The sequence below is a fragment of the Falco rusticolus genome, chromosome 15 (genome assembly GCF_015220075.1).
Source record: "Falco rusticolus isolate bFalRus1 chromosome 15, bFalRus1.pri, whole genome shotgun sequence".
Lineage (NCBI taxonomy): Eukaryota > Metazoa > Chordata > Aves > Falconiformes > Falconidae > Falco > Falco rusticolus.
Window position 1 is genome coordinate 3,098,039 of NC_051201.1, and position 26,935 is coordinate 3,124,973.

At 55.0% G+C, this 26,935-nt stretch overlaps 2 protein-coding genes across 2 annotated transcripts; both read left to right on the forward strand.

Moving 5' to 3' along the window:
* Positions 1–1,322: 1,322 nt before the first annotated feature.
* Positions 1,323–13,791, forward strand: LOC119157885 (dual specificity protein phosphatase 22-A-like). Its single transcript, XM_037409265.1, has 5 exons — positions 1,323–1,487; positions 3,961–4,010; positions 7,109–7,183; positions 7,637–7,808; positions 12,399–13,791. Exons 1-5 carry the CDS (start codon positions 1,323–1,325, stop codon positions 12,603–12,605), a joined length of 669 nt encoding a protein of 222 aa, XP_037265162.1. The 3' UTR covers positions 12,606–13,791.
* Positions 13,792–17,828: 4,037 nt separating this feature from the next.
* IRF8 (interferon regulatory factor 8) lies at positions 17,829–25,712 on the forward strand. The gene is made up of 8 exons (XM_037409268.1): positions 17,829–18,615; positions 19,766–19,949; positions 20,990–21,078; positions 21,567–21,678; positions 22,031–22,078; positions 22,603–22,989; positions 23,314–23,429; positions 24,527–25,712. Exons 1-8 carry the CDS (start codon positions 18,394–18,396, stop codon positions 24,701–24,703), a joined length of 1,335 nt encoding a protein of 444 aa, XP_037265165.1. The 5' UTR covers positions 17,829–18,393; the 3' UTR covers positions 24,704–25,712.
* Positions 25,713–26,935: the final 1,223 nt, after the last annotated feature.

Genomic DNA, 26,935 nt, shown 5'->3' on the forward strand with positions numbered 1-26,935 from the left:
CCAGGTATCTTCTGCCAGATGGGTGCAAACACGTCCAGCTGGTAATCAGCTTTTCCTTTCTGTGCCCCTGGAAACCGCTCCAGTGGGCTCTTATGCCTCATAAATACACTGAGCTGTCCCTTTTCTCCTTCATAACCCCGCAGCAGCAAGCTGGAGACCAAATTTGCATACTTGATGGCACTTACTGCAACACCATGGCCAGAAAAGTACTATAAATAGCCTGTGCCTTTGCCTGTCTATCCCCAGCTGGCAGAGGCAACCTTTGAAACTATTTGCAAGAGGTGGTTGCTATAGAATAGCAAAACAAAACGGAGCTGCAGTGGGGCTGGCTTGCCTCCAGGAGATGGAGAGGTGGCAGGGGGTGTGTGGGGTGGGTGTCCATCTTGCTGGAGACCTGTCTTGAAGGAGGCGGCTGTGGTGGGCTGAGCTTTTTGGGGAATCCAGCCCCCAGCACTGCCTTTCCGATAGCAACAGGACCACATGCAAGCCCCCTTCCATTTATGTGCTAAGTTTTCCTGAGCTCTGCACTCCTGGAGGTGCTTGGGCTGGTTGTTTGAGTGGGCTCAGCCTTTGCTGTGCGTTAACGAAGATAGTTCACTGATTAAGAGCTTGGCATATCATTGCCTGGGGAGTTTGGTGCCAGACGCCCTGGTCCTGCTGGTACCGTGCATGCAGCTTGGTGCTCTGGCCATGTCAGATGCACACGGTGCCCGGCACTGTCTGAAATCTTTCTCCTTTTTGTCACCTCTCAGATTGTCAAAGGCCTCTATCTTGGGAACATCCACGGTGAGTGCCTTTCCCTGCTCCACCTCTGTGTTGCTGTGGGATCCCTGGGCAGCCGGCAGAGCTGGAGGAGTCCTTCTCCTTGGGGGCTCTCTGTGCCTGCTCCCAGCTGCGGACCTCAGCATCTTCCACAGATCCAAAGCCCCCCAAAAGCCACATCCCAGATGCAAGTGACCCTGCGCAGGATCACCAGCCATGCCAGATGGGAACCCCTGGCATGACTGAGAACCTCTCCTGTGTTTGCTGAGACAATATTTACAGTGGGCCAACGCCTGGCTTTCTGGCTGGGACCTCTGGCCCCGTGGGGAGCGAAGCTTGGTTCATCTCCCAACAACAAGGACACACCAGCCTTTTCCAAGCTGGCACTATCATTTCTGACCATGGGGATGGCTTTAGGAGCCTGGTGAATACCCAGCGCACCCGAGGGGGATTTTGCTTTGAGGCAGGTGCATCGCCATGCCCGGTCTCCTACCCTGTGTCATGCATGGGGAGAGGCAGTGGGAAGGGCTGGCATGGGGGTCAAGGCGCCGGGGGGGGGGATGGATGTGGGTTGCTGGTGGGTGCTTGGTCCAGCAGCTCTCCCAGGAGGGCAGGTGACTGATGTGCCGCTCCTGCTTCCAGACTCTGAGGACCGTGAAAGCCTCCTGAGGAACGGGGTGACGCACATCCTCTCTGTCCACAGCAGTGCCAGGCCAGTGCTGGAGGTGAGTGGCGCGGTGGGGGGCCTGGGGGACCACCCGGGGGGAGCAGGGGCTGCGAAGGTGCAGACGGGACACACGCAGTCTTCCCCTGGCATGGGGCAGAGAGGGGGGAAGCGATGCTGGGGTCGCACTGATCTGCTGGGTGCAATGCTGCGTTGCGCCCAAAGGGGCTGAGCGCTGGCTTGCGGGGAGGGGGGGAGCGGCGTGCTTCGGGGGGCACGGGCACCCACTGGGTGCTTTCCGGGGGGCAGCGCTGCAGCCGCAGCGCGGGGGGTGCCCGATGCTGCCGCGGGGAGAACCGCGAGAGGGCGGCGGCGGCCCGCGGATGGCAGCACTGGGGCTGCATCCAGCCCCGACCGGCACCGGGGGCACAGGGGGTCCGCAGCACCCCTCCCGCTCCCGGACGGGGGGCCCGGGACACCCTGGCTTTGCCCACCCGGTGCCCCCAGACCCCGGAGCGCTGCGGACCCCTCCCCTGTGGATGGGGAAACTGAGGCAGGAGGGAGCTGCCCAACGGGTTGATGTCAGAGGTACCAGCCAAGGCTTTCGTGCACTAATCCTGCCTGCACCGGGAGCAGGGCCAAAGCCTGCAGCAGGAGGAGCAGCTCCATGCAGGGTCCGTGTGCGGGGACGCTCGGGTCATGCTGCCCATCTCATGGCCACGTGCAACTTGTCATCCCCGTGTCAGACCTGCTGCCAGCTCTCCCATCCTGGGATGCTGCAGAAGGTGAAGGGGCCTGCTGGGACCCCTCATCCTCTGGGGCCACAGTGGGGAAGGAGCCCCAGCGACCCACCAGCTCAAGCCTTTTCCCCGCTAAGGGGTTGGGTAATGTGGAGGGGGGAGAGAGAGAAGGAAGGAGGCCGCATAAAATTGGTGCGGAGAAACGGCTGGTGGCTGGCAAAGGGGCAGCAGCTGAGGCTGGCGGGGCTCGGGGCACGGCCAGACGGGTAGCAAACCACACGGTGAGCTTACAACACGGAGCAAGCCACGGAGCTGGCGAAAAAGGGAACCGGAAAGGCATGGTGGGTTGAGCAATGTGTCAATCACGGCTCTGGGTCAGGAACCGCAAACCCCAGCACAGTTCCCATGCATGGCCCAGCTCCCTGAGGTGGGATGGGGGCATCCAGTCCCGTGGGGAGGGGGAAGCCACTGGGAGCCTGGCTGTTAATGCGGGACTGACATGCGACTCAGCATTTGGGGAGGACGGGGGTCACTTCAGCTGCTCCACTGGTTGGCACGGTGGCTTTGCCAGCACGGTGGCTCTCCTTGCTGCGGGGAGGTTGGGTTGGCACCAGGCATGGTGTGGTGCAGCCAGGTTTTAGGAAGCCGCAGCCCATCACAGCTCATCCCGCTGCCAGTGTTTGCTTGCTGGTCCCTGTGCCCCCGCCTGGTGCGTGGTCCCCTTCCACCCACTGAGCTCCCACCTGCACTCTCCATCCCCTGCGTGCCGGGGAGCTGTGGTTTGGCTGGTCATGTGGATGAGGAACCCGCTGGCTCCGTTTCCACCCGTGCACCCTGGCCTCTCTGGCAGCTTTTCTGGGCGGGGGGCAGCTGCCTGGGACATCATGGAGAGCCAGCAAGTGGCACATTGCTGCAACACCTTGTCCCCATCCTGCAAGAGGCTGTGGGTGGCAGGGGCGAGTGTGGGAGACAGGGCTGGGGAGGATGGATGGGATGAAGAGGTGATGCACGGGAAAGCCTGCCCGTGCTCATCCTTGCAACACAGGTCTTTCCAGTGCAGAAATATCCCTGTGCCCATCTTGCTCTGTCCCTTCTCTCCTTAAATAGTCAGCTTTTTCCAGCCTCCCGATTTGCCCCAGGCTGGAGGGAAGCAAGGTTGGCCTGTGAGGCTGGGTTGCCCAGGGAGGACCTTTGGGCACCGATGCCACAGGGAGCTGATGGAGATGGAGCAATCCCTGGTGCTTCAATGTTTCAGCTCTGGCTGGCAGGATTTCCACCCATTTTTCTAAGAAAGAAAAAAACCCCAAAAAACTCAGATGAAAAGGATCTAATTTTAACTCAGAACAGGGAGGATCGAGGAAGCGGCGTTTTAAAGGAATCTGACCCACGCCAACATGTGGCAGGATGATTTATTGTGTATTAAAAGGACTGGGAGGAAATAAGTCATTAATGAGAGTGACTTCATCAGTGCATGTTCATACATGTCTTCCTGATGGGGCTCGCTGGCTGGGGCCCTGGGAAAGGGGTGGCTCAGTTTTGGGGGGGCTTCTGAGCATCATAGCTGTTTCTCACAGTCTGGCCTCTCCTCCGGGCTGAAATGAGGGCAATAGCCCAGGATGGGATGGATGCAATGCAGCATGGTTCTCCCTACCCACAGGGAATGGGGTGATGGTACCCGAAAGTGGATTGTGCCTTTCCCCTCACCTACGGGTCAGCTGGGCAGAGGGAAAAGAGAAAAACGGATTTTGTGTTTTTCGGAGGTATCTTGTTACTGCAACCATCTTTATATTGCAGGACATGACCTATCTCTGTATCTCGGCCTCAGATTCATCCAGTCAAAACCTGTAAGTTGTTTGCCATCCCTTTGCCTTCCAGCATCGCGTGTTGGTAGTTATCGGTCAATAAAAGCTCAGATTCTGCAGCATGAAAGGTCCATTTGTGCTGCAAAAACTTCGTGTCATTGCTGAGCTTGGCAGAAGCTGATGTTCATTCTCTGACTGCAAATAACATTTGTAGAGCTTAAAATCTGTTTCTGTGTGTGTTTGCAGTCAGTAAATTTAATTTTCCATCAAATTTCAGAATTATTTTGTTCAGCAGGGTTGAAAACTGGAGCATTAGGAAGACAGTGATTTGTGTTGGTCTTTCAGATATTTTCCTTGGAAAGCGAAATAATGTATTTATTTAAATCAGTATTTTTTTCTCCCATACAAAGCATGGATACTCATAAGTCTTAATGATGCTCTCAGGATGGAGCTGGTGAGAGGTGCTGCAAGGGAGTCCCAGGCTTTCATGGCACTTGGTGTTAGGGGGTGCTGGGTGCAGGTGTTACTGGCACCGGGGGGTGACATCACCCTGCTACTGCTTTGGGTGATGGACACCCATAAACCATCCATTGCAACCAGAAAGTGGGCGACTGCAAGGGATTTTTCTCCAGTCAGATCTTAAAAAGGATCAAAGCTTAATGCAAAGTGACTGGACTGAGCCCCATTGGTGAAGGCGCTGGTTTTCCAGCATCCTTGGGAGCAGCCATGCCCAGCGGTGTGATTCTGCTTGCTCATGCTCCGACTGAGCGGAAAGAGAAGCTTTACAAGAAAACCTTGCTTCAGCAAGAACTGGGTTTATTGGCTGTTATTTTTTCTCTTCTCATTTCTTTGCATTTGTGGCATGCCAACCAAAAGGAAAAAAAAAAAGGAAAAAAAAAAAAGACGACTGGCTGTCAGAAGGAAGACTTATTCAAGGAACTACTTTCTGCTTGTCAATTTATGCCTTGAATTTCACAATCCTGGTGGATTTAGTGTCCTGCAAAGGAGGTGCTTGTGACTCAGGAACTCAGTGGCTATCAGCATTACCAGGCTCCATGTCCCAGCCCCCTGCTTCGAGGCTGGAAATGCGTGGGGAGAGCTTTCCTCTGACTGGCTGCCTGGGGTAAAAACGTCCGTGGAGTGGGTGAGGATGGATGGGGTGGCTGAAATACTCACCTCTGTCCCTCTGGGATGGGTTGGGAGAGTGATGCTGCACAGACAGGGAGGGCTGGAGGCTGGCACCAAGTGTGTCAAGGGAGCTGGAGGCAACAGCATCAGGTCCCTGCAAGCAAGGTGATGTATCCCTGCCGGTCCTAGCCAAGGGGCTGAAGTAGAGGACTGGGATCTGGAGAGCTTGGACCTGTGCAGGCTCTGGGGGATGCTGCCTGCTCTGTAAAGATAAGTAGGTTGAGGTGAAATGCCCGGAGACAAGCCGTAGGTAGGGGAAGCCCACCCCCCCCGCCCCCAGCAATGCTCTGTTTGCTACAGTGGTCAGAGGAGGCATATGTGCAGCCCACGAGGAGTGATGGACTGACATCTCCTTTCAGGGCTGAGAAGCTCAATATTTTTAGTATGACCACAGCTTCAGAGACTCCCCCATCCCTCCTCCTCTTCTTGGGCAGCAGAACTCCCTGCTATTTTTGAATAAGCCCTCGGCTGGTTTCTTAGAAGGCTTCTGAGCCCAGCCTTGCAGGGCAGGGTGAAGAGCATCCCCTGTGATGGGCTAGCAGGGAGGGAAGAGGTTTTGGGGGGGTTCTGCCTTACCCCTGCAGGGAAGCCAGCTCTGAGCCCCACTGGGAGTGAGGAACGGGGGGAATAACTCTGTGGTAGCTCATGCCTTGGCTTCTGAGAAATCAGGAAGGCTGTGTGGGCGCTTGCCCACCCCGTCACGTGGAGGCAGAGGAAGTCCGGCACTGACACCAGAGGCACCGATGGCTCCAGCACCGAAGGGACCCTCTTCTCCACCCAAAAAATCTGGGGCTGTGTGCTGGACAGTCAGGGCAGGGAGTCCACCAGCAGCCCAAGTTACCCAGAATCAGGTTTTCTGCCTCAAAACTGTCCCAGGGCTCAGTGTGGCTGCAGGGGGGAGCAGGGGTGTGCAGCGTTTATTGCAAACGTGTGTGGACACGCCAAATACCTGGCCTGGCATGGGCTCCTGGAGATGCCTGCTGTCTTCAGGAGGGATCAGCAGCAGCTCCCAGCATCCCATGCCGTGATAAGCAAGAGGGATGTGTCTCACCGGAGCCTGCATAACCCTCCCACAAACACCCACCTCTCTTCCACCAGTACATATGGAGTAATTTATCCTGTTTTCTACATCTCCATGCCTTCAAAAAGATGGGTGCTGCTCACATTGCTGAGCATCCAGGTCAGAAGCAGAGAAGCACCGTAGCGTGTTGCAGCTGAGCAGCCAGAAAGTCCTGGCTCCCTGACCTGCCCCATTTTGCTGCAGAACTCGCAGGTTTGGGTTAATGTGCTCCCTCCACCTTGCTGGCAGTTGCTGGTTATGCTTTCAGGAATGCAGGCAGCTATCAGGGGACAAGCCTGTGCTGTTGCTGGCATCTCTATCTCTGGGGCATCGCCACCTCTCTTTGCCCTCCCTTGGTGGGAAGGGCCCGCAGGAGCTGCTTGGGGTTAAGAAGGGAAGGAATTTGCACCGTTTTGGGACCTGCAGGCAAAACAGTCACCTTCTTCCTGACTTCTTCCCCACTGGCATCTTTCCCTTGGAGGGAACCGGGTGTTTTTAGCATTGTTTGGGAATTAGAGGTGAGCCAATGGCTCAGGACAGCCTCTGATGTGGGTCCATGCACGTCCTTTGAGTGTGAGGTGACACCTTTCCCTGGAGGCTGCCTCCCTGGGGTCCTCCTTGAGCTGGTTTGGCTGATGGTTTCACCCTGTTCCTGATTCCTTGGGAAGCAAAAAATCCCCTGGAAAGCCTCCCAGGTCATTTCCTTCCTGACAGATCGGTCCCTCTGCCTTTGCCTGGCAGAGGAAGGATCTCTGCTCCCACCCCATGCTGGTGGTCCCAGGGTGGTGGGAAGTCCTTGTGGGGGGACACGACTACTGCTGCCAGGGTGGCCTGGAGCCTTGCAGGGGTGGGCATCCCTTCCATCCTCACCTCCCTGCCTCTCTCCTTGCAGGCTGCAGCATTTTAAGGAGTGCATCAAGTTCATCCATGAATGCCGGCTCAGTGGGGGAGGCTGCCTCGTCCACTGGTGAGAGCTGCCATAACTGCCTCCGCCCCTGGTTTGCACTGGTGCTCTGGGAGGTGGGGATGGGCTTCCCAAAGAGTGGCCTCGATGTCAAACGTCACTTGTGGTGGGAAGGAAGATAAGGAGACAAGCAGGAGGGTGACAGGGGAGGGTCTCCACTGCCAAAACCTATGGGGATGGGTGGTCCATGCATTGGAAACCTGAGCATCCCAAGAGGTGGGACAGGCTACAGGAGGGAACAGGGGTAAGCCACCTGCCCAGAGCCACTAGCAGTGGCTCCCTGTCCATGTGGCTCCTTACCTGCTCCAACACATGGCTGGGGAACCCTGCTAGCACCCCAGCAAGAGGGGGTGCCCATGGGAAGATGCATCCCATGGGTGTCCCTTGCTGTGGGGCTGCACCAGCCTCCATGGAGAGGATACCTCTCCCTGACGCTGCTCCCTCGTGCTATGCCAGCCTGGCTGGGGTCTCCCGCAGCACCACCATCCTGGTGGCTTACCTCATGACAGTGACTGAGCTCGGCTGGGAGGGCTGCCTGGCTGCCACCAAGGCTGTACGGTCCTACGTCAGCCCCAACTTTGGCTTCCAGCAGCAGCTGCAGGAGTATGAGGTGACCTTGCTGCAGGAGGTATGTCCCTTGCAGACGTCCCCTTATATATGTGTTTGCAAGCAGGCACGGCTCTTTTGCATGCAGCTATCTGCAGGGGCCAGCTGCTTGCTCGAGTTGGCCTTTGTGCATGCTATTTATTACCTGGGGATTTTAGGTTTTGCATACAAAAAAATGAAAATTGAAAAAAAAAAAAAAAAAGAAGTGCCTAGACATTATGCTAGTGCACTTAAAAAAGCTCTTTAAAATCCCAGTGCTTCTCTTGAGAGTTCAGTTAGAACACAGGGGGAGGGATGTGTGACCAGCAAGTCTCCTGGGAGTCCCAGGAAGGTGGCTGTGATGGTTCCTGGGAATGCAGCGCAGTGGGAGCTGGAGGTAGAAAGAGGGAGAGGAGAGGGAGGAAGGCTCTTGCAACCGGCTTCAGGATGTCTGGGTATGCTTGGATCTGGCAGGGCTTCCTCTGACAGCAAGTCCTCTGCTTTAAGAGGCAGATGAGAAACAGGAGCAAGTGTTGAAGGAGTAATTCTCCTCTTTCCTCCCCAAAATGATATGAAGTAGCAGGTTTTAGGAGGGCAGAAGCCCTGGCTGGGTGGGTTCTGTCCCGTGCAAGGCAGGGATGATGTTGGAGCTGAGCTGAGCTGGGTGCTGGCAGCTGGGAGTGACAATGGCATGTTTAATCAGGAGAACATTAGCTGCAGAGATCAGAGCTGCACTTTTGACCCGGAAAGCCTTCGAAAGCAAAGGGAAAAGCCTTTAAAAGCACAGCTCCCGCCCAGTTCCCTGGCTGCCCTCCAGCCTCTCACACAGGACCCTGCTCCTCCTGCTCCACAACAAAGGACTGTGGTCCAAAACTGCCCCAGCAGGGCACACGGGCCACAGGTGGACCTCTGCAAGGAAAGAGTAACCCAAAGCTTGACGTGTACAAGGCATCTCACAGCCCATGTCACCCCTAAACTTCATCCCATCCCTGGAGGCGAAGACCCCCATCCGCTGCAGCCATGAGCATCATGCAGCGGCCCCACAGCATACAGCAGTGGAGACCCCGTGGTCCCTCTGGTCACACAGTGGTTCAAGGGGATTTCTCCCCTCCCAGGAGAGAGACAGGGACAGCATGTGACATTGGTCCAAATGTCAGCCTCTTCCCTGCCACTGAGTTCCCTTCCCTGGGTGCTGGTGGGAGTGAGCAGGCGCTGTCACGTGAGGGGTGAGGGATGCAGCCCTGCCCTATTATCACTGACTTGCAAAAACACCCGCAGAGGAGCGCAGAAAATGGTTCAGGGGATTACAAAACACCCATGGTGCTGGAGATTCCCTGCGGGGCTTCCCCTGGCCCAGCCAGCTCTCCCCAGTCCTTCCCACGCTCTGGGTGCATCTCAGCACAGACCATGGTGTGGGGTTTGCTGTGCCTCCCCGCTCCATCCAAGCTATTCCTCCTGCTTCCCCATATCCAGGCTGGGCTCAGCAGATGCTAGTCTTCCCTCACTTTCCTTTAGATGCAGCTTTTTCATCACCTCGAAGTCTTGCTGGCAGCTTTGCAAGCATTTCCCCGAAAATACCAAAGGCAGAGCCAAGGGCAGAGGTGTTTGCATGTTTTTCTGAGCTGCGGGATTTAGCAAGAGCTGTGCTTTACTTGAAACACCCTGCATTCCCTGCAATCGCAGCATCAGGGAGGGAAGCTGCGGATGGCCCTCGTGGGCGGACTGCTGCTAGCACAGCGCTGGGGATGAAGGCTGGGTGCTGGAGCAGGGAGCACTCTGTCATTACTCACCCGCAGCTGCATTTGAAGACGGGGAAGAGCTGGGATGGATGCTCCAACCCAGATGTCAACACGCTGCTCCCAGCTCACCCCTGCACCCTCTACCTTTGCAAGAAGGAGAGGCAGCATGGGCAGCACAGGCAGGTCAGGCAGGCAGATGGCGGGGGGTCCCATGGGGCAGTGGGTGCTGTAGGCATTCACCTGCATGGCCGGGAGCCCATGGGACCCGATGCCGCATGGGTCCTGTGCCTTGCATGCAGCAGTTAGCTTGCTTACCTTGGCTGCGGGAGGTCACACCGTTTGTGGCTTTGGGGTGGTTTTCTATGTGTGTAGGTACAATGCAGGAGCAAGGGTATCATGACCTGAGCTTCAGCTCTTGCTGAGGGCAGAAAAGAGGTTAAATTTCCCCATTAACCCAGCTGTCATCCCAGCAGGCAGCAATCTGGAAATGCAGTGCTTGGGAACAGACATGGATAAGGGCTGGGCAGGCTGCTCAGGAGGAAAAGCCTCTTTTCTTGTTGGTTAAAACCTGCGAGGAGCAGGTCAGTCCTTCTGGGGACTTCCTGGGGACCTCCTGCCTAGGGCTTCGGGCAAGCATCCCTCAGTGCCTCAATTTCCTCGATCCAGAGCAGGGACCTTAGACAGGACCCTGGGAGGTAGAAATGGGGAAGATGCTCTCTGGGACGGGCCAGCCTGCCACTTGCTGCAGGAAGGACGCCTGGAGTGTGCAGCTGTGGTTTTGAGCTGGTAAATGGTGCTTATCGGGGCTAGATGGATAAAGAAGGAAGGAAGGGAACAAAAGCAGCAGCAGGATGATGGGTAAGGTTAGAAAAGGAAGTAAGTGAGCACAGACAAGACAGTGTAGATGTGAGAGAGGACACAGATGGGCATTTGGGTGATGGAGCCACCCCCACCTCCCCAGGGTCCCCCATGATGCTGACACGCTGCGGCCAGGCTCCCTTTCCCCCATCTGATGCTGTCCCAGGTGGGATGGGTGCTCGTGGCCCCAGGAGAGAGGAGGAGGGCAGTGGGTTAGTGGTCAGTGCTGGAGGAAATGAGCTGTAACCACTTCTTGCTCTGGCTTTAAAAGGAAACGCCTGGCAGCAGCAGCAGGGTGCTTCCCCCAGCCTCCTGCCGGCTCCTTCCCTCCTTCACTGGCTGGTGGGAGCCAGCTCAGAGGTTGGGTGGTGGGTGCTGAGCCTCCGTGCCCAGACTGCTGTCCCCATGGAGCTTCATCCCTCTGGATTGTTTGCATGGGAGGGATGCTCCCCCCGTGAGCAGCTGGCACGGATGCTTAACCCAGATCCTGTCCCAAATCCTTTAGGATTCACTTCCCAGGGGTTGTTTTCTAGCAGGGAGACCAGGTGTGGCTCTTGGAGTCCATCCTGAAAAAGTGGTCTTCATGCCTGCAGGCCACAAGTGTGTAGCAGCCCTGGTGAGTCCCACTGTCTGAGAGGGCGGAATTGGGAAATCCAGACATTCCCAGTGGAAATCCCCTCTCTTCCAGCTGACCTTCCGTGGCTGCAGATGTCAGGGATGCTACCAGGGCTAGTCTCAGGCTTTTCTCCTCTTGTGGCTCATGGTCCCTGCACTGACCCTGGCAGGACAGGGCTGAGCTGGCCATCCAGCATCCCGCATCCTGCACCTTTGCCATGAACTTGGTGACTCCTGGCCGCAGGGTGCTGCTGCAGCACCCCTGCAGAAGCACTGCAGGAGCATCTTGTCCTGGGGTGCTGAGGCTGGGCAGCTCGTGGGGGCTGCTGCCCTCTCTCTCTGGTTCTCTGGGTGCCCTCCGTGCCTGTCCCAGGGCTACTCTGTGCCAGGGCTCTGAAGCTCGGTCACTCTCTGGACTCTTTGCCCCCACAGATTTCACATTCCCAATTCCATGCCTTCCATCCTTTTTGTAAGGTGTTTGGTATTGCTGGGCATGCTCCTACCTCTCATCCCAGTAAGTCCTGCTTGCCGGAGCAGCTGGTTCCCAGCTACTTAGGAAGACGGCAAAGCCCTGCCTGCTCCCCGCCAGCAGCTGGCAGCTGGCACAGGAGGTCCTGGCAGAGCTGCCCATCCCTGCCCACGCTCTCAGGCACCGCAGGCTGAGCCTGTCTGGCTGTTTCTCATCCCAGCAGTAGCGGGAAGCATTTCTATGGACCGTATCTTGCTTCCAAGCCACCTCCAGACCACAGCCTGCTGCCAGCTGGCCCCCGGCCACTGCCACACTCCTGCTGCCAGAGCAGCCTTTGCAGCTGGCTGTAGCAATGGAGGGGGGAGACAAGAGGCACCCCCTAACTGCCCAGCAGCGAGCAAAACGCTCTGCAAACAAACCTGCCTCAGCATGCAAGAGCTGACTTGGCCGTGCAGCTTGTGGCAGCAAGTCCAGCCAGTCCCTGCAGTGCCACGGTGGGGGGCAAGCGTGGGGAAGCTTTTCTTCCAGGAATTTGGGCATACAAGGAACAGCAGCAGCTTCTTGGCAATGAAAAGTAAATAAAGCTGCCCGTGCTGGCTGCAGCTGGCGTGAGAAGCTGAGGATGCTGCCAGCTCTCTGGGTCCGTCTGTGCCAGGCTGGGGATGCAGGGAGCACGTGGCCAGGGGGCAACCAGCGCATCTCTGGTACGATGCGGTTGTGTTGCGTGGCATGTGAGTTCCTGCAAAACTGGGACCTTTCTGCTTGCTGGGCTGGGCTTGCTTGTGGCTGGGGATCCCCCAGCCTCGTCTGAGGCTGCGGCTGGGAGGCGGCGGGTATTGCCCCTGCTCGGCTCATTGCTTTCCACCAGAGCTGTTGCAAGCCCCCGCTTTCAAGCTGGGGGTGTCTCAGCCCCCACTGACCCTGACAACCTCTTTTGGCTTTGTCCTGGCAGTACCGTGCCTGGATCCACCACGACTATGGCAGGAACCCGTTCAAGGACCAGGAAGAGCTGCAGCACTTGTTGGCTGGGCAGGAGCAGGGGCAGAAGGAGCAGCAGCTGGGGAGCAGGGATCGCTCCTGGCTCCAGTCTCCAGCTCCCACCTACCCGCTCCCCTACCATGCAGGTGGCACTGGCAGAAGCAGACGGATGAACAGATAAGCAGCTGGCTGCTCGCAGGCAGACATTGGCCCTGGGGCTTGGAAAACTCAGTCTTCCCTTTGCCAAGTGCCTGCGGGGGTTCATGTGTAGGGCAGAAAGCAGCCAGCATCGGCCTCGGCCGTAGGCTTGAGTGTTGGAGTGGAGGGGATCAGGACTTGCAGACCCTTCCCTTGACTGCTGGCTCCGTGTATGCCTCTGGGCAAGGCAGTTAATTGATGCCAGACTCTTGTTCTGTCCTGTTCCCTCATTCCCCAGTGGATGGGACCCACTTTTCTATCACTCAGAGCAGCAGCAAGCCCTGTCCCTCTCCCACAGCACAGTACCCAGGCGCTCCTCCCACAGGGCATGGGGATGCCAGTGCAGACCTTGGAAAGCCGGGGCGGGATGAGATGGGGAGAGGCCACATTGTCTTCTGCTTTGCAGTGAAGCCCGGGGCTGATGCAGCCTGCCCCGAGGAGGGAAGGATGGGTTCCAGGGCATGGGTGTCATGATGCTCGGTTCCTCTCTGGATGCTTTGCACCCGCAGGTTTCACATTCCTGATTCCATGCCTTCCATCCTTTTTGTAAGGTGTTTGGTATTGCTGGGCATGCTCCTACCACTCATCCCAGTAAGTCCTGCTTGCTGGAGCCCCAGCTGTCACCCTGCAGGATGGGGAGAGGGGCTGCAGATGCCCCTTGCTGTGCTTGGACTTTCCTGGTCCTGTCTGTCCTCGGCAGATATCTGTCTGGCATTTTTCTTAATGCACCCCCACCAGGGAGGGGGGAAATCCAGCGGTGCCAGAGGCTGCCTGTCCCCACCACCTCCATCCCCGGAGCTGTTTTGGGTTTCCCCTGCTGCCCAGTCTGAATGTCCCTGATTGCAAAAGAAGCCAATTGCTTGATTGGACTTGGTTGACCCACAGACCAATTTAATGCTGTCCCTCTCCAACAGCCTTTTTAATATCGAAAGACCATGACTGTGCTGCTTTTTTCATCCCAAATTGACATATGTGTTGCCAAAGCATGGGCTTACTTTGCCAGGACTCCCCACATCTGCCCTGCAAGGAGGTCCCCAATACATTGTCACAGCCCTGCTACATTTAAACCTTCACCTCTTCCACGCCAGCTTGGCCTTTTAGTATAAATACCTTGCTTGGCTTCTCAAAAATATCTGTTCTGCAACCTGTTCTAAGAAAAAAAAAAAAAAGAAGGCATTTAAAATGTTTCTAGGAATTCTCTTAATGGAAATTTCTGGGTGCTCCAAGTGTGACAGCGCTGAGGGTGACTCACCCAGCTCCTAATAAAGGGGCAGTGATTAAAACCATGAGGATGGCTGGTCCTGATTTGCTGTGTTCCTGGTGGGAACGGAGGGATGGACTGACATGACCACTTCGCTGCTGTGTCTGTTTCCTATTTTCTTGATGAGAACCACCAGCAAAATTAAGTTTTAAAGACTCGATGTTTAGCCATAATGGATAGGATTCTGGGAAAAAAATTAGGGGGGCTTTTCCCTGTCTTTTTAGGTGAGAAAAGGGTCCCTTTGGCTGTTATTCTACTTGGAGGCATGCCGCGGTTTGTGCCTGCAGCACACTCTGCGTGAGAAAGCACCCTGAGCAATTAATGGTATTGAGGACCACAAATGCTGTTGATGGAGATGACTGGAGGGAAGTAGAGCAGACTGGGTCGATATTGAAATTAATGCCTCTGTTATCATTTTAGGAAGCAGAAAAATGGAACTTGCGCACAGGAAAAAAGAGAAGAAAGTTGGCTTCTGGTGTTAATAGGAAGTCATCAGCGATATGTGATAAGCAGAGATTAGATTGCCAGTAGGTGTGATAACCTCCGCGGAGCGCTGCCATACCGTCCCATGCGCCAGCCTGGATGGCCATGCCCCTTCCCATCCTACGGCTGGCCATCCTGGAATTCTAATGTTCCCCAAGGAACTGCAGCACCAGAGCAGTTGTTACCCCTGGAAAAATCCCCCTGATTTTGGGAGTCACAAGGGATGGTCCTCATAGGCTGCAGCACCACTCACACCTGGCATCACAGCAGCAATTGTTGCCCTAATATCATCTCCTAAGCCCAATTTCCTCTGAATTTATAGGGTGTCCCAGGTGAATATATATATTTTTCTGCTCTGGGATACATCAGTGGGACCTGTAGTGGCTTTAGGACTTCTGGGCACTGGAAGGCAAGCCCTGCAGCAGGTAAAACCGGGCTGATTTCCACTTCTTTCCGCACGGTGAAGAGCACTGCATGCTTCGCTGCTCAGCTCTCCTGCACTGCATCAGCCCTCCCCAAAAGCCCGGTGTGCCTCCAGCGTGGGGAAGCTCGCTCTGCCCAAGTGTGAGTGAGCTTCCCAGGGTGTTGCTTGCACACAGAGAAATAGTTTACAAGAAATTCCCATCCCTGCTGCCTGCCCCAGGGAGTTTTTTGCATTCTCCCTTGCCAGCCACTGGCAGGGCTGCAGGGTATCTCTCTCCCAGCCCACCGTGGCCGGCACCATGAGTGGCCGCAAATACCATTTTACAGGGATTATTATTTTATCCTCCTCCCACTGGGACGCCCCTCACCCCAGGGAATTGAGATTTTGCCTTTCCAGGCTGCCCATGAAGTCGCAGAGTCAAAACAAAGCCGGAGGTGAGGTACTAACCCCACTGGCAGCAAGGTCACAATTAATCTCCAGCTCATTGAGCTACAGAGGGGATGGAGAGGCATGATTATATGAAGCCCCTTTAAAATATCCTGAATTTGCCAGAACTTTAAAAAAAGAAACAAATTTTTAAGGGGGGTGTGTGTGTGTCTCTATCCAGTGTGGGGAGGCAGGACTGGTGTCACAGGGGATGGAAATGCGAACTCCCCCTGCAAGGCTTAACTTGTTTCTTGGCAAAAAAACAGAAATAACCTTCCTGACCATATCTGATTGCAAAAGATGTTTCTGGCTCTCCCCAGATCTCACAGCGGGGGATCTGGTTAGGATCAGTTGGGTGTTTAAAAGCAAGGGTTATTACAGCAGTTATTAGAAATTACAGTAGAGGTTGTGTACCTTAGATCATTATTTTTATTATACCATCTGTGCAGGTCTATACATTTCCCATTTCTCTGTATTACCCACATGGGAGTAATTATGGTTTTCTTCCAAGAAATGTGTGTGTAATCTGGTAATCCCAAAAAAATCCTCTGAAATTGGGCTGCTGATGGTCCTTCACACTTTGCTATGGCCAGCGGCCCTGGCTGGTTATGTCTGGGCTGGGTTGCACTGGCTGGGCACGGCCAGGGCACTGGTCCCAGCTGGGGGGCGGTGGGCTCTGCTGGGGGCAGCAGGCAAGGGACTGATCTGGGACCTGTGGCTGGTCTGGGAGGGAACTGGGAGCTGCATGGGGATGGACTGGTCTAGGACTGGGGAAACTGGTCTGGGACTGGGGATGGGCTGGTCTGGGGGGATGTGGGATGAACTGATCTGGGATGTGAGATGAACCTATCTGGGACGGGGGAGATTGGTCTGGGACAGGCGATGGACTGATCTGGGACCGGGGAGGGACCGATCTCCAACTGGGGATGAACTGATCAGGGAATGGAAAGACTGGTGTTGGACTGGGGAGACTGGTCTGGGACTGGGCATGGATCGATATGGGACTGGGGAGACTCATCTGGGGATGGCCCGATCATGGGGAGGCTGAGCTCAGCCCGGGGATGGCCCGAGAGGGCACCTGGGGCTGCAGACGGACGGGACAGAGGGACACGAGAGCCGGGACACGGGAACAGAGGGACATGGGGCATCACCCGGTGCGCTGGAACAGGGCAGACACGCCCCACGCCCCGCCCCACGCCCCACGCCCCGCCCCCCGTCCCGCCCCACGCCCCGCCCCACGCTCCGCCCCACGCTCCGCTTACTCCGCACCAGCTGATTTCCCGGAAAGGCTCGAGCTTCAGAGAAAGCGCTGCTGGGCGCGCGCGCCCCACTGGGCGACTCTCCATTGGGCAGCCAGAGATTAAGACGGCTCCCCATTGGGCGCGACGGGTATGGGGGAGGAGGACAGTAGAGGACCCGCCCCCGGGCCCTCTATAAAGGGCGGAGCGCGGAGGGCGGCGCGAGTGGCGGCGCGGAGGGCAGGTAGGGGATGTGCTGTCTCTGGCGGTGCGTGACCTGGGGGACGTGGGAGCGGGACGAGCTCACCCCGGGACCCACGGCCCCGTGCGTTGCGGGGGCGAGAGGGCTGAGCCCGCTTCATGCTGAGCAGGGCTGGCGTCGCGGGGGCTGCTGCGCGCCTTGCCGCGGGCAGTAGCCCGGGGTGGGCTCGGCTCGGCTCGGTGGCGGCTCGGAGCTGGGGTGGGGAGGGTACGGCACGGCCTGTATGGTGATGGGGCGGTGCTGCCTCGGCCGGCCCGGGGCTCTGCCCTCTTGTCCTTCCTGGTGCAGGGTCAGGGCGTAGCTGGCTGTGTGGCGAGGGCTCCTTGGCCCTGTGCTGCATCGTGCTGTCAGCTGGAGGGGCTGCTTAGCCCTGCCTGGAGGTGGGACGGAGCCCTGGCCTCTGGCAGTGGTGGGGAGGGGACAAGCCTTCTAGAAAATGGGCTGGGTTAGGAGGGAGGCCCATTTCAGCGAGCCTCTCTGAGGTTCTTCATCTTGGTGTGACTGGTGCAAGCCAGCAGAGGCTGGGTGTGCCCTGTCCCTCCGGGGGTGGGCTGTGGCATCCTGCTCTGGAGGGGCAACTGGGATGTGCAGCTGTGCCCTTGGCATCGCTTTGGCTGGCGGTGGTGGCTACCGCCGTCCGAAGGCCGGAGGCTGTGCTGCGGGTGGCCGGGGAGTCAGTGTGCCCTACTGCACAGCAACAGAGAAGGGACAGAAGTTGGTGGCACTGAGCTGGTGTGAGCCTGTGACAGCAAGGACTGCCAGGTCTCTGGCTGTGTTGGGAGCATCCTTGTTTTCTTCCCCAGGCATGGCCTAAAGCCAGAGGTCTGGGGACAGTAAATAAAAAAGCAGAATGAGGGAGAGGCAGTCCTGTAAAATTTGGAGGAGAGCCATGAGCCCAAAAGGCCCGGAGGGCTGATCCTGGGGCTGCTGCTCACTTCTGCCAGGCCACCAACTCCTGAAGTCCCTGGGAGTGGAGCTGCCGGGGGATGCTGCAAGGGTTGAGCCTGGCATCTGGCCTCCAGGAGGCCGAAGCTCTCTCATGGGTCCTCCATGAAATCACCTTGTAGTTCTGGCTAAACATGACCTGCTGTCCCCAGGAAGGGTGGCTAGACTTTACCTTGCTCTGTCCTGACATCTGTTCAGGAGGGCTGGTTGTGAGGCCCTATCCTGCGGGGATGCTGGGTGCTGCCCTGAACTGACACCTGCTCCCTGGGCTAGGCAGTGCCTGGTGAGAGGGGCTGCTGTCTCCTCCGGGGCTGAGCCTTGGGCCAAAACCAGCTGGGGCATCTGGCTCCCACGGATCCTAATGGGTGTCTGGTCAGGGATGACCTGTCTGGTGTCACTTGCTCAGGTGACAGCACAACCAGGAGCTTTATTTCCTGTCTCTCTGCTTCCGATGTGACTTATCCTGCAGCAAAAAAGGGAGTAAGCAGCACACCAAGTCAGCCTGTTTCTATGAGCAGAGCTTTGATAGAGCTGGGGGAAGAACTTGCAGTAGTTCAGATGAAATTGCCTGATTTTTTTTCATTCTAAAAGAAGCAGGGGGTTATTTTAACATACAGATGTTGGCACATTTGCAGAGCTGCCAAAACTTGTCTCTGCAGGTGGTGCCACTGCTGGCTGTGTGCGTGGCAAACCAGGGCACAGCACAATCCATTGTACCCCAGTTGTGCTGGGATGGTGCTGGGGGAGCTAATGGGACTTGGACCTCTTGCTCCATCCAGGATGTGTGACCGCAACGGCGGGCGGCGGCTCCGGCAGTGGCTGATTGAGCAGATTGACAGTGAGCTGTACCCTGGGCTCATCTGGGAGAATGAGGAGAAAACAATGTTCCGCATCCCATGGAAACATGCTGGGAAGCAGGATTACAACCAGGAGGTGGATGCTTCTATTTTCAAGGTAGGGACAGATACTAATGTCTCTTCTTGATGGTTCCTGGGCTCTGTGATGCTGTGTTTTACCATGCTGACAGTCCTGCTGGCGGGAGATGTCTGTGCTGTCTGTGGGCTTTGCATCTCCAACTCTGCACACTGAAGCATCTCCTGCAAATCGGCCTCTCGGGCTCTTCTGAGGGTATTTGTTCCTTTATGCCAAATGTTGGTACCGGTTTTAGGTTAGTTTTCAGCGTATTTGAATCCTGGTCTGACATGAGAAGGAGCTGGATGTGTTCCTTTTGAGCTGCTCTCAACTTCTTATCAGACTGTTCTTCATAAGAGGCTGGATTTAGCAAAGAACCAAAAAGACTTTGCAGGAGGGAAGGAAGTTTTGGATTTCACTGAAGGGGGTGGGGGATTTCCAGTTTTGGGGAAAAAGTGGAAAATTCCATCCTGAACCAGAAAGGTCAGGCTCTTCCCCAGGAATTCCCTTCCCTCTGCCCCCACTTCCAAATATTTGTCCTGGTGAGTGAGTTTGCTTTCAGGGCAGTGACAACTGGTTAGCAGCTGGCTCAGGAGCACTGATATGTGAGGATGGCACTAAATTCAGCCATCTGAAAATATATGAATATCTATAAAATAGTGTCTCCATTCAGTGGTAAAATGTATTCTCCCACCAAAAGCACAAATGAGGTTCTGATCTTAAAAAGAAACCAGCTTTCCTTTATTAGTCAGGAGCTGAAAAATAGGTTTATTTTCATTTTTTTGAGTCGTTGCCAGGTCATTGGTAACACCGTTGCTTCAGTAGTGATTCCTCCCATCCCCAGCAGCTCTTAACCTGTTGGTGCAGGAGTGAAGCCATGTATTATAATCTTGACTTCTGCTTTTTAAAACCTAGGTGCTGCAGCCCTTCCTGCACCTGGGTGCATCGCTGGGGCAGGTGCTGCTGCTACACCCAAATCCCTGTCCCTGTGTGCGGTGGCTGTGCATGTGTCTGCAGTCTAGGAGCAAAACAGCACATACGCAGGGGATGGTTGACAGGGTGCAGAGGGCAGAGAGGTGGGGGGAGCAAGATGCCAAATGTTCTCTGCAGCCCCAGCTCCTTTGCCCCTGGGGCTGAGAGGGTTTGCAGAGCTCATGTGGAGGTGATTTTTTTTTTTTTAATTTTGTTCTAGGCCTGGGCTGTTTTCAAAGGCAAGTTCAAAGAGGGTGACAAAGCGGAGCCGGCCACGTGGAAGACACGGCTGCGCTGTGCTTTGAACAAGAGTCCTGATTTTGAGGAGGTGACAGACAGGTCCCAGCTGGACATCTCTGAGCCCTACAAGGTCTACAGGATTGTGCCAGAGGAGGAACAGAAATGTAAGTGCCCTGATAGCAGGCTGACCCCTGGTGTGGGTCAGTCCCTTGGGTAACCATAGACTTGCGCTGCTGACCTACATCTGAGCGGAGCTTCCTGGCCAGTCTTGTGCTGTGAGGCTTTGCTTGTCCAGCTTTGCAAATGATGTCCCCAGTGTCCCTGTGCTGGCAGGGAGGGGAGGAGGAAGGACAGGCTTTTTTTCTGCCCTCTTAACAGTTGCTTAGTAAATAGGGGATAACTCTGGCATTGTGTAAGCATCCATCCTGTAAGGATGTTGTAGGGGCAGATCCAAAATTCTTCCCCCCCTTGTGGGTGTGTGTGTTTGCTTGAGCCCCAGCCCCTTGTCTTCCTAATGCCTGCCCTGGGTGTGTGGCAGGGAGCTGCAATAAATCCCTTCTTTCTTGCCAGTAGTGATTAGAGTGGCAGCAATTTCACAGAGAGCAGTTGCTGCTGTGATGTCCGGTGTGGTGCAGGTTGTGCTAAGTATATCTCTATTTGTGGTTAGGAGTATGTGTGCTTTTTCCTTTTTAAAAAAGTAAAAAACTTGTGAAAAAAATAATCTTACTGTCAGGAAATCTGCCTTTAGCATCTTGGTCTCCTCCAGCCACATTCACACGGAGGGGCTTGCTGCTATGCAAATGGCACTGCAGGTTCCCACCGACAGCATGACTGTGCTTGGGGTGGCTGGTGGAAAAAAGAGAAGCAGCAGCAGCCCTGGTCTCTGGGGTGCTCAGAAAAAACCCCAACTCTATCCTCTGCTCTAGCTCTGTCTCTGCTACCAGCCAGATATTTGATCAGCCTTGTTGCTGGTCACCATGCACTGGGCCAATGGGTTGTAAACTGGTTTTGGTCCCAAAAAGCAGCTCTGGGTGGAGCTGGAGGGGGCTGTGAGCCTCCCGGAGGTGCTGTTATGTGGCTCTGCTGTGCTGGGGTTCTCAGTTTCATAACTGTCATGGGGTGAAGGCTTTCCTAAACCCAGTGGTGAGGTGAGCTGTGGCTGGGGTGTGTGTGTTCCTCACTGCATCCCAACCTCTCTTTCCAGGCAAAGCCGGCGTTGCCAATGGGAACAGCCTGAATGAAGTCACGGAGATGGACTGCAGTTCCTCTGCCATAGATGACCTCATTAAAGAGGTAAGCCCTCACTGTGGCTGCAGGTCACCTTGGCCGGAGGTGGACTGATGGCATCAAGTTGCCTGATAAAGTTTTGCCTTCCTAAAATTCAATCTGCAAAGCTCTGGGGATCAGCCTGGTGAGCAGTGCTGAGTTTTGCCGCTCATTTATGTGAGCCAGTGCTGGGAGGTGGCTGGGATGAATGGCTAATGCACTCAATTTGCATCTGGGTGGGTGAGACTTTTGCTGGGAGACAGAAGCTGTTTCACAGCCCTGTTCCCGTTCTCGGCTATGTTCCATCGGGCTGCTTCTGCTTAGTTATTTGGTATTATTTGAGTGTATGGCCTGGGGAATGCCAAATTTGATCTTTCTAACAATAGAAAAAAACCCACCTGTCATCCCGCTGGCAATCTGTTTGGACCCTCTGAGTGCTGCAGGTGTCTTGGTGCAGGACAGCGGCTGCCCAAGGCATCAAACCTGTTCTGATCTCAGTGTCTGGTCTCGCACAGCCTCCCTGTGTAGATGAATACCTGGGCATCATCAAGAGAAGCCCCTCGCCCCCCCAGGAGACTTGCAGAAACCCCCCAATACCTGACTGGTGGGTGCAGCAGCCCAGCCCAGGTAAGTAGCTGACTGTGGTGTTTGATGGGACTAAGACTTCTGTCTGAGGCAGAAAAACTTCTTGTGCCATGATGATGGTTGGACTTGATCTTAAAGGTCTTTTCCAACCTAAATGATTCTATGATGCATAATGGAAAACAGTTGTGTTCTGTCTTCCTAATTAAGGGTGCTTAAAGTATTAATTATGAACACTGAGCTTGGTACTAGGCACCCAACGGTGTACCTTGCACAAGATTAGATCCCAGCCTGATGTGCCTGGGACAGAGAACCAGGGGGTAGTGAAGTGGGGGGTGGGGATTGGGATTTGGGAGCTGGGCACATAGGCTCAGCTCTGCTTTCTTTCCACTCACAGCATTGCCCCTGATGAACGGATACTCCAGCTATGAGCAGCATCGTTCGGGTAAGGCAGCTTCCCTGCTTGGCTGTGGGCTGGGGCCATCAAATGCCTCTCTGGGGTGTGACCTTGTGTGTGCAGTGGCAGAAGGTGGCTGTGATGCTGCTCCCTGCCTTGGTAGGAGGCTTTGTTCTGCATTTGGGTGGTGCTGCATCCCCCTGAGTATCCACAGGGTTTGCATGCTGAGCAGGGATGCATCCTGCCTGGAGTCCTGTGGCCATGGCCCTGGCATGGGGGGCTGCCCTGGGATGCTGGAGTCAGCTGTGCCTTTGGTGTAGGGAGATCTGCTCCACCTCTGTGGAGCAAAGGTGGGAGGAAGGGGTTCAGTATTGGGAGCTCTCGCTTGCTGATCAGCGCTGCTACCAGGCTGAGTGCTGGAGGAGATGTCCTCTAGCAAGCAGGGCTCCTTCGTCAAGTGAAACTTGCTCCCAGGAAATTTTGCTGCTCTCATGGGGTTTGGGCACTGCAGTGAAGAGCAGGCAGGATTTGTCCCCTCCTGATGGGTGATGTATATGCCCATCATCTCCCAGGTTACTCCCAGATGGTGATCAGCTTCTACTACGGCGGGAGGCTGGTGGGCCACATCACCACCTCGTGCACCGAGGGCTGCCGCATCTCGCTCAGCCAGCCCTCCAGCCACGGAGAGAAGCTCTACGCCCCAGATGCCTTGGAGCATGTACGGTTCCCCTCAGCTGATGCCATTCAGAATGACCGCCAGAAGCAGATCACCAAGAAGCTCTTTGGGCACCTGGAGAGGGGTGTCCTGCTGCACAGCAGCAAGGAGGGCATCTTCATCAAGAGGCTGTGCCAGGGCAGGGTCTTCTGGAGTGGGAACACCATGATCTACAAGGACAGGCCCAACAAACTGGACCGGGATGAGGTGGTGAAGATATTTGACACAGACTTATTCTTCAAAGGTTTGTAGAAGCATTCCTGTCTTTCTCCTCATCCACTTGGTGAGACTGAAAGGGTAGAGCCCTCTTTGGAGTCATCACTGCCCGTCCCTGCTGGGTTACTCAAGTGCTCTGGATGAGTAGCTGATCCTACCAGATGTAGGAAGGAGTAACCTGATGTTATGTGTCACTTAGCAAATGCCTCCCAGTTGGAGGCTCTGCACAGCAAAGCTGGCTTCTCCTGAGCCCAGAGCTTTCTTCCATGGCAGGGTGCTTCATCCCAAAGCTGTGTAGCAAAGGCTGGCAGCTGGTGGCATGCACCTTCCAACTGTTCCCCTCTCCTTGTAGAGCTGCAGCAGTACTACAACAACCAGGGCCGCTTCCCAGACAGCAGAGTCATACTGTGCTTCGGAGAGGAGTTCCCGGATGCAGTGCCGCTGCGGTGTAAGCTCATCCTTGTCCAGGTACGGAGGGCTGCCCTTTGGAGCTCTGCTGCTGAATTTCCAACCTTCTCTGGACCATATTGCCTTCCCTGCCCGCCCCCCCCCCCCCCCCCCCCCCCCCCAACCTTTACAAGTAGACCTCTAGCTTCAAGCCCCAGAGCTGCAGGTCATTTGGGGGCCTGACCTGGTGCGGTGGCAGGTGTGGCATGAGTACTGGCTTATCTGCAGCCTCCAAGGGGTGCTTGGGCTATCACTTGTCAGACTCCTTGATCTGGGTGGATCGTGCTTGTGAACAAAGCTCCCAAATGGCAAAAGTTTTTCTAAATTGGTGGGAAATCTGTTCTCTTCCCGTTCTGCCTCTTGGCACTGGGACCTCTGCCCTCCCCTGGGAGAAATGGGGGAATAAATCCCTGAGATAGTTAAGGGACAGCCTCAAGCTGAACAGCCAACAAATGTGGTGAAAAACCGTGGTGGACAGCAGTGGGGTTGGGGAAACCTTCAGGACTGTGAAGGAGGGCATGGGATGAGAGGGGCAGTCCCCATGGCTCTGGCCAGAAACTTTTCCCTGGAGAAGCCAAAGGAATTCTGGAGTCTCAGAGCCTTGGGGGAGTGCATAAGGTGTTCCTGGAGCCTGCACCTCGTGGACCTCCGTGGGCCAGCAAGGCAGCAGGGGCATGGCATGGAGAGCACAGGGAGTGTGTTGCATCCACCCTTGTGCAAGCAGAGACCCACCAAGTCTGTGAGGTCCTGGAGGGGATTTTACAAGTTCTGTGCCTCCCTGCACAACTCTGACCTGGTCACCTCTTCTTGCCTTGGCGATCACTCTGCGTGTGCTGGGATGTCCCCCAGCCTGACCTCACCTCCCTGTAGCTCTGCTGGGAGAAGGAGAAAAGAAGTAGTCACAAGAGCTCCTAGAGTTGCTTGTGGCAAGGTGGCATGTGGATTTGGACCTGTTGGGCTGGCTGGACCTGGCCACCTGGGTCTGGACCCAGCTGCTCTGCTATGTCTCCCACCCCATGCCCTGATGCCTGGGCTGGTGGGTGTGGATGGCAGCAGTGGGAGATTCCCAAGGAGGTTCCTGTTCATTCAGTGTCTTCATGACTTCTCTTTTCATGTAGGTGGAGCAGCTGTGTGTCAGGCAGGTGGTGGAGGAGGCTGGCAAGACCTGCAGCAGCAGCCCCATGCTCCCCATAGCTGATGAGACACAGCATGACCAGGTGTACAGGATCTTCCAGGAGATCTGTGCAACGCATCAGCGGCCGCTCTTCAGAGAAAACCAACAGATTGCTGTCTGAGCCTCCCTCTGTGCAGACATAGTGTGGTGGTTTGGGTTGATCTAGACCCAGTTTGGTCCCGTTAGTGCCTAAATGCCCCTTTTGGAAAGATGGGTTTTGTTCTTTGCTGTTTGTGGTCCAGAGTATGTGTAAATACAGCAGTAAAAATTGTGAATAGAAAGTAGGTTGGATGCTCAGCATCCACAGTGCAAACACTTCACTGATAAAAATGACATTTTGTACCAAGCAGGGTGGTCCCAGTACTGTTGTCTGTTGCTAATGGCAGGGGGAGGAGGGAGCATCTGAGCTGTGTGGGAAGGTCAGGGCTGGCTTTGCTTTGTGTTGTCTGTGTTAATGGCCAGTCAAGCAGAATCAAAAATAAATAGCTGTAATGACCTGCCTCAGCAGCCTGCAACTTGGACCTTGCTGAGAATAGCAATTTGGTAGGAGGTGACTCTTGGAAAAGCCTTAAAATGTTCAAATGTAGGAAATTCTTTCCAAAAATTGACTTTCCTGCCAGAGTCCTGCTGCTGGAAGATAAAGTTCTCCTTGGAAGGCATACTCTCTCAAATTCCTCTTTATTTTTGCTAGGAGGTTTATGTGTTTATCTGTAATAAAGTATTTTGAGATTTGGAAACCAATGCAGAGATGATATGTATAAATATTGACTATAAGGATGTAGGAATCTTAATTTTTCCTAACCAGAGACAGAGTTTATATAAATATATCTTTAAAATTAAAGATTGTAGCACAGTGAATAGTTTGGCTTCACCCTTCTAAACGCATGTGTTGATCTTGCCCAAGCGTGACCAGGCAGTGGCATCCATGTGTAAATCCTCATTAATATGCTTTGTGTGTGCACGCAGCACTGGGGTGCTGCTTGGGCATGGGGTTTATGCCTTGCAGCTGATGCAAACCAGGACCACAAATCTCTGTGTGCTACTAAGCTGCCTATTTATTTTATGCCTGAGGTTTATTAATTTTTTTGGTAATTTTTTATCTTCCTGCAATTAAAATGCTATATTTTGTATTTCTCTTGCAATGTGGGTTTTGGTTGCAGTGAGCTGGGGAGAGCCAGGCATCTCTGAATTGCTCCTGCCCTGATCTTCCTTGTGGTGGGTGGTTCTGTGTTAAGCCTCTGCTGTCACCTCTCTCCTGCTCTGTTAACTGCCTGGCTTCATCTCTGAGGCAGGGCAGGAGTGAGCCAAAATGCTGTAATGCAATGGAGGGAGGAAAAGGGCATCACTTGTAGAGCCTTCATTCCAGGGAGCCCTGCTCATCTGCCACAGCGCTGACCTGGTGCCTTTAGCTCTCTGACCTGGGCTGTGATGCTCCAAGGTCATGGGATGGGGGGCAGTTATTTAAGGCCCTGCTCAAAGGCATACTCTTGTCCTTCTCCCATTATTGCCTGGTGGAGCATTTCCCCACTGGCTTTGCTATCCAGCTTTCTCGTGGGGGTGGGTGGTGTTGGGGAGAACCAGGACGAAAAAAGGAGCATCTGTCTTGGTCAAATGAGGTCAATATTGCAGCAGGGGAGGCTGAGCATCTGCGCCCTCACCTGCCTTCACTTTGAGTTTGTGTTTGGGACAGCACCTCAGAGGCTGTGGAAGTGTGTGAGGGCCGTGATTGATTTGTTCACCTTGCCCCCTGTGAAGGGTGAACATTAACTCCCATCTTCTTCCCTGCAGCAGGCTGTGCTCTGGCTCAGCCTTGCCAAGGGGTGCAGGCAGGGAGGCACCAGTCTTCACGGGGTGTCTGTGGTACCCAAAGTACCAGAGGATGTAGGTACTTACGAAGGGGATGCCTGGAGATCCAGGCAGCTGAAGGCCGAGTCTCCCTAGGAGGTGGGTGCAAAGCTGTCCTCCCTGCAGGGGTATCAAAGCAGATCAACCTTTTTTTTTTTTTTTTTTTTTTTTTGTGGCTCTGCCTTTTTCTGGTAATGATGAGACCTTCCCAAGCATGAGTGCAGTCAGGGCACAGTTAAGATGTGAGGCCCTGAGCTGGGGTGAGTTGACGGCAGCTCCCTTCTGCCAGGAGGTTGTTCTGTCTGCAGGATTACTAGCTGTTTTGGTGTGAGCAACTCTGCCTTTCCAAGGAAGCTTCCCTAAAGAAATTAAGTGTCCAGCTCTTGTGGGACTTGGAGCTGCCCCCCGCGTCCCTCCAGGGTAAGCAGTTACAGCCTTTGTCCCAAAGAGCAGTAGGTGCACAGCAAACATGCAACTTCCAGCACCCAAAAGGTGCTCTGAGGTGGGA